Source organism: Cavia porcellus, unplaced genomic scaffold (assembly GCF_034190915.1).
Source record: "Cavia porcellus strain 051 isolate PalLab524CR breed Dunkin Hartley unplaced genomic scaffold, mCavPor4.1 scaffold_18, whole genome shotgun sequence".
In the NCBI taxonomy this organism is placed as follows: Eukaryota; Metazoa; Chordata; class Mammalia; order Rodentia; family Caviidae; genus Cavia; species Cavia porcellus.
In genome coordinates this window covers 40274144-40281379 of record NW_026947501.1, presented here as the reverse complement: position 1 = coordinate 40281379, position 7236 = coordinate 40274144, and the positions used below count along the sequence as shown (strand labels likewise).

The following is a 7236-nucleotide window of genomic DNA, read 5'->3' as shown; positions in this document are numbered from 1 at the left end:
GTGACAGCTTTGTTTCTTCGCCTGTGTCTCCCTCTAAAAGGCTGACCATAGAGGGAGGGTAGAGCAAATGCTACCAGAGAGTCACTTGTCTTGAGCCTCAAGATAATGGGCTATGATTTCCAGAGACCAAAAAATACCCCCCCCCAAAAAAAACCAAAAAACAAAACAAAAAAAGAACGTTTGTGCCACAGATCTAAAGTACCTGACTCCCAAATATTAACTGGTACCTCATTCATGTTATGCAGATTGGTCTTTTTGCACCCCATTTTCTTTACATATTGCACAGGTGCTTTCTAGTTAGCTATCTAGTGCAGATCATGTTAGTCGCATAATTACTGTCATTCTCTCCATCACTCATTTTCAAGCCAGTCCGATTTTCATAAAATAGTTAATACTGGTTTAGTGATCAGTGGAGGCCTTGTTCTGTGCACTCTCATCTAGATTGGATCAGGACCCCTTGGTTGTCTTTCACTGTAAATATTCTGTAGTGTCTTTATTCTGGTTGTGTTACACTGGAGATGGTAGATTGGAAGTAACTCATTGGGATTCTAATACCCTTTCCATGGGATTACAAATGTAAAATTTTCCCAGCCACAAGGAGGATGAAAAAAATGACCCCTTAGAAAAGGCATCACAGGCTTTGGCTGCTGCTGCAGTCATCCTGAGGATTTAATCTGAGCTGTACATGGAAGAAGTAATGTCACCTGGCTTGACATTAAGGAAGCACATGATCATATGAACAAAAAGAATTCAGCACATTCAGAGATTAGAAAAGAGGCCCAGGGAGTAGGTGGAGGAGAGGAGACGAAACAGGGTAAGAAACACTGATATCAGAGCAGAGGAGGACAGATGCTCTGTTACTACTTAAGAACTCCTGAATATGCCAATTCTGACTATGGGTGCACCTCAGTTACAGAGCCCATTCTTAGGCTGTGAAAGTCCTGTCCAAAACTGGTTCCATCCCACAAAGAAGCGAGAGAAGAAAAACCCATTCCATCTCCACCCAGCCCTGTCTCTTCCATCTGCTTGTCTATGGGTACAGTCATTGACAAATCTCACATTTATCGACAGATTCTAAACACAGAAGTCAAAGACCAAAGTCATAGACAGAGCCCTAAAATCGTGAATGAGTTCCTGGTGAAATGAGAAAGATTTGACAAGTTAAGGAAACAAAGTAATTTCACTTTTATTTTGATTTTTTTAAAATAATATGCTAGTACTGAGCAAAAGAAAGTTCTCATTTACACCTATTTATAAATTTGCTTCCCATGTGACTGGATCTACGTAAACAATGCTAAGAAACTCACATATGCTATGCTATTCATCCTTCAAGGCAATTTCATCATTCCTAGTTTTCAAGTGAGAAATGGAAACTCACAGGAGATTCACTGGATGCATTTGCAGATTTTAATCTTGTCTCTGAGTTAAACTCTCACGCCACATAGTATGGCTCTTCCTGATGGGAGAAAGCATGCCACTGCTCAGCTACCAGAAGGCTGCAAGTGAAGATCTCAGCATGTGGGCAGGCATGAGCAGGATTCCACTCAGCTCAGAAATAGCACCCAGGTTTTTCTGAGCACACAAGCCTAAGCTGAGTCCAAGGCCCTGATGGCATCACTATGGCTAACACCTAGGCAGCCTCTCTCTGTGGGCAATGTAGAATTTCTCTGAAACCCAGGTCACACACCAGCCTCCCCCAAGACCTTCCACACACATTCACCATTCTTATAAGAAACAGGCAGATGGGTTACTGGGATGTAGATCTGTTAAAGCACTTACCTAGCAGAGGCAAGGACCTAGGAAATTCTGTGTTTCTGTTTTGTACAAAGTATCCTTTAAGATATCACACAATCTAGAATGTAACACTTCTATGCAGTGCCCCAAGATATAAATTATCTTTAATTTTTGCACTAAGATAATCTTTAGTCACAGATAAAACCTGATTTTTTCCATATATTTGATTATGCCCATTTGATTGACTTCCAATAAGCGCAGAGATGGATTTCATGCTCAGTTATAAATTTTTTCCAATTAAGTAATGTTTAAAAGACAAAATTTTCATGCAATACAAACTTCTCTCTGCATGCCTGTTTGTATAATATTTGGCAAAGGCAAAGCTATTTGTTCACAACTATATTGAAATTATAAGACAAGCCAGCACACTTGAGAACTCTCAAGTCCCTATATGGTCAACTTTCACTCATCTCAGACTCGCCTGAATCACACTGCTGCCTGCTCCTTATATAAATGCTCTGCTTCTTCAGATGCCCACTGTGCATTTTTCCTTCAGTATGGAATAGCAGAAGCTTGTGAGGTCACAAATCACTATTTGAAAAGTATGAGAATATTGCTTCCTTTTATGCCCCGGGGTAAGGGCTCAATTCCATTTCAAAAGTGACTATAATGGAAATACTAAGTTGTTGTTCCCACGGAGACTCGAACTTTGCCATGCCAAACACTGAATTTGGACAATTCTAGTGAGATGAGGGGACTGGAGGGCAGGTTCAGCTAAACACACAGTTATTTTCATCATTAGCATGAAGTCAGATGTGAAAACTACAGAGGAATGTGTGATGCTGCAAGAAATGTCAGAGAGATGAGCTGGTGCTGGCTCTGTGTTTAGAAGAAAAGGGCTACTGGCCAAGGCATGAGGAGGACATCAAGCAGCGTGAAAGGCAAGAGAAAGACTCTCTCCTGGAGGCATGAGAATGTCTGGATATTTATCCACCAAATCTGAACTATAGAAAGATGGCATTTCTTATTTTAATGAATTGTATCAGTATCTGTTGCCAGGAATAATCATCACATTCATCTTAGACAATCTGTACCAGTATACAGTGTATCATAATGCTTATTTTTTCCCATTCTCTTCCACTCAATCCTTCTTCTCCTCTTCATTTACAGAACTTTGTTACTATTGCTTTCCTTCCATTCTTTGCATAGTTTTAATGTCTATTGCCTTCTTTCTCGTCCCTATGCCCCGTTCCTGGTTTACTTTGCCTTTTGTACATTTTCTTCCTAATTCCTAAAATCTGTCCTACATCTTGATCCTTATTTAGAATTTGAGTTTGTAATCTAAGAAAAACAATGCAATATTTAAACATGTGTGTCCAGTTGCTCTCATACAAAATGATTTAGATGCACTCATTTACCTAAAAATGACCCTAATTTACTCTACAATATGGCAAAGAAGTACTACATTGAACATATAAACCACATTTTCCTTATCCATTAATCTGCAAAAGAGCATATAGATGGTTTCCAAGATTAAGTTATCAAAAAGTGCACCACATGCACGGTTGTACATAGATTGCTGTGGCTGAATCCAAAAGTAAGCATCTGAAATACAAACAGCAAATAAATATATGATACAGTGCCCAACTTCACTGGTCATTCAACAAATGCAAACTCAAACAACGTAAGTTTTCATCTAAATCCACAGGAACGTGGCTATTGCCAAGAAAGCAAACAATGACAAAAACTGGAGGCTACAGAGCAAATAACCCGTTTCCAATATTGGCAGGAGTTTAAGTTGGCATCACCATGCTGGAAATCAGTATGGAGATTGTTTCAAAGAATTAGAATTAGATGATCCCTTTGGCCTTAGTCTCTCCCTTCTAGATATCACCAAAAGTGTTAAACTAATGAATTTCTTGTGTTAAAGAATTTGAGCTTGTAGCAAATAAAAACATAAAGAATAGGAAGCTAATACAGAGCTCTTTTCTACATACGAATTTCTTATACTAAAAGAATCAAGAACCAGGGAGTGACATTAATTCGTACTAAGCTCTGAAAAATATCTCCAAAAATGCATACTCCAGATCATGATCTCTCAGGCAGCAGGAGGAAGTGTTGAAGTCCTGGGCTTCTTGGAGAGCAAGCAGCTGGGGAGATACTGAGAGGAAGTTTATGTACGAGGCTGAATCACTGTGGGAGGAGTACCGAAAGTCTGCATACAGTAATAATCTGCCACATCTTCAGCCTGCACTGGGCTGATGGTGAGAGTAAAGTCTGTGCCAGACCCACTGCCGCTGAACCGGTCTGGGACCCCAGTTTCTCGGGTGGATGCCAAGTAGATGAGCAGTTTGGGAGATTGCCCTGGTTTCTGCTGGTACCAGTCTAAGTAGTTCTTGTTGTTTCTACTGTATATAAGACTCTGGCTGGACTTGCAGTGGATGGTGGCTCTCTCTCCAGGAGTCACTGCCAGGGAGGCTGGAGACTGGGTCATCACAATGTCACTGCAGACACCTGTATTCAAGAATGAATGGTGATCATACAGGCATAAACATAAAAGACTTTTCAAATATAAATAATGCAATTAAACATTTAGTATATTCAAAGCTATTCTGTGGTAACACAGATGTATGTTTTTCATAGAAATAATCATTGTTTTCAACTTCTTAAAGTAATTTATTAATGCTACAATGATATCACTCTGTGGAAATCATGGAGGTTTCCAATTTCTCACCAGAGACCCAGAGCAACACAGTCAGGAGCATTGGGGTCTGACAAACCATCTTGCTGTCCTTTCTGTGGCAATGCAGTTCAGACCCTATTGAAAAGACTTCTCTTATAGCATCTTTGCAGCTGCAATGAGCTGGGGGAGACTTATGCAAAGGAAGTAGCAAATAAGGAAGCAAACTGCAAGGGTGATGGGCTGTGAAAGAACTGATTAAAAAAAGAACCAAAAATACCATTACAGAAAATGTGTTGGTGTGACCAGAAAAAAAAAAAGCAGTCAATTTAAAGGCTCTATTATTGCACATCCACTAGATGGCATGAAAAAATGACTTAGTTTCAAGTAAAAAAAATGAATTTTAAATGGGTTTAATTGGCAGAAATCACAGGCTACCTGCCCTATATTAACAAGTCTTGTGAAATATTACACCACACTAGAAAAAAAAAACCCAAAAACACATCAGGGAGAAATGGGAACAATTGGAGAACAAGGTAAGAGAGAAAAGTGATGAAGAAAAGTAAGGGAAACACAGGAAGATGTCATTTTCTAGGGCAAGTTTATTACTCTCTTTGAAAAAACTTTGTCTGAAATCCAAAGCCACTTTTCCCCTGAAGCTACTGAATAACACAGGAAAAACCTTATACTCAATTTTCATCTCATGCATAGGTGGACAGCAAAAGATGGGCTGAGGATTCATTCTGTGAATCCTGTGGTAACCACACTGAACCTGAGAATTTGAATTGTAAGCCAAAGGGTAACACGCATTCTGTGCATCCTACAACTAGGAATTAAAAACAAGACACTAAATAAGCTGAGAAAAGGAGAGAGTACAAAGAAGATCTCTCAGGAAAATCATGACTATGGACCAAAACTACGAAGAATATTTTCTCAGAAGAAACAATGCCTGATGCAGGATTTATCCACTTTGAAATCAGTGGAAGATAGCCTTACAGATGATGTGTCCAAATGAAAACCTGTCTCCTCAAGTGCAAGACCATCCTCAATTTGCAACAAACTCTACGATTTAATTTTCAAGAGCCACTAGATCACAAAGTCAGAGATTCTAATATACAAAAGAAAAGTGTAATTTAAGTTTGAATGCAAAGAAATGGAAATGACAGACAACAAATGTTCTACCTAGATATTAGATTCAGGAATGCTGAAAATAAATTGAACAAAAATTTGTAAAATAGATACAGCTTGCAAAATGCTGTAAAATAAACATATTTATAAGAGATTGGACCAGTATTTAGCACTGACATATCAGGGAATATTGTGTCCAATGCACACTGTTAAACTGATCTCAAAACTTTACATTTGTCCAGATCTATTAACAATCAAAAATGTATTTTAATTTTTTATTTAATAAGCTTGAGCTGACCATTTGTTTTGCTTTGAATAGATTCATTTCTGCAATATTTTTGTATATAAATACATTGAATTCATAAAACATTCAAGTTTCAATTAGAACTGCTCAGATACATTAATACAAAAGAGGAAAATAGCACAGGGTTTAGGAAAGGTCCTCGGATCCAAGGGCAAGAATATGGAAGATGAGTAAGTCTGCCCTAATCCAGTCTTAAAAGTTATCATTTTTGATATATCTTTGTTTACATTTATAATTTGACTTTGTAACTACGTTATGAGCACAAAGTTCTTTCATTTCATTTACTGTAAATTATTGAATTTAAACAGATAGAGAGGAAGACCATAATACTCCACAAAAATCAAGTAAACATGATTACTTCTCACATGCAGACTTAGAAAATTAGAAATGCACCTTTTGTATTATTTTTATTTTCATGTAAAGGAAACATAAAAACATGTATTATTTATTCTACCACAAAATGAATTTCCACAGTGCATACTGGCTGTGTTGAGTGCTTCAGCTGACACAGAAAACACCAATAAAATTTTGAAGCAAAAGCAACACAGTTTGATCATCTCTTGGGACAGGGACTGGAAATCCACAGTGTAAGTGCCTGAGCAGCTCTGACTCAGCACCTTTTCCGTACTTAACACCTTGAATGGACACAGGTTGTCCTGACATATGAAACACTGGACTCCTTCTGGCTCTGGTAATGTGTGGAATCTCTGCTTGCTCTGTGGAGTAAGGACTGTGTTTGCCCAAAATCCATGAAAAGAATGAGATTGTAGAGGAAGATTTTTTTTAGATTTTTTTAGATTTATAGAAAAATAAAAGGAAAGCAAAATTATCCCTAGTTCATTTGTGCACCAAATCCAGGCAATTCCTGCATTCAAACTCTTTTGATGAATCTGATATGGAGAGAAAGAAATGAATATGATAGTATACTCACCAGTATGCAAACTAACGCTACGTATTTCATGTTCTCTTTCCAAGGAAATAATTCTCTCTGCATGGAACGGATAGAACTTTACCCCCGCCAAGCACTTTTCACTTGAGTTCCCTTTTGCTGTTAATCACGAGGTCCAGGAAATGTTACAGCTAAAGTGTTTCTAACACTCTCTACTGAACTTGGTAAAAACAGATCCCAGAAGTTGCTTGCTAGCTCCACACTGGGCTATTAAAGGTACCAGAATTAGAGATCAATCCTGGGGTGGTAGGAGCCCTACCATTCCCTTCCTAGGCAGGGAAGAGTCCTAGCAGTGTGGACTTTCCACTCCCACAGACTGACTCACATACACATCACATGTCTGAACTCTGCAATTGCCTTCAGGGTCAGGGCAGGGTGCACTGCATCTCCCTAACAGATCCTACTTTCACAATGGCGTTCTCTGCTCAATGCTGCAGAATA

At 38.6% G+C, this 7236-nt stretch overlaps 1 gene segment (V, D, J or C); it reads right to left on the bottom strand.

The window, feature by feature from the left end:
• Positions 1-1161: 1161 nt before the first annotated feature.
• On the bottom strand, positions 1162-4606 carry LOC134470266 (immunoglobulin kappa variable 4-1-like). The segment is given in 2 exon segments: positions 1162-4248; positions 4469-4606. Coding segments are annotated over 2 exon segments (390 nt in total).
• Between the last annotated feature and the right edge of the window lie 2630 nt (positions 4607-7236).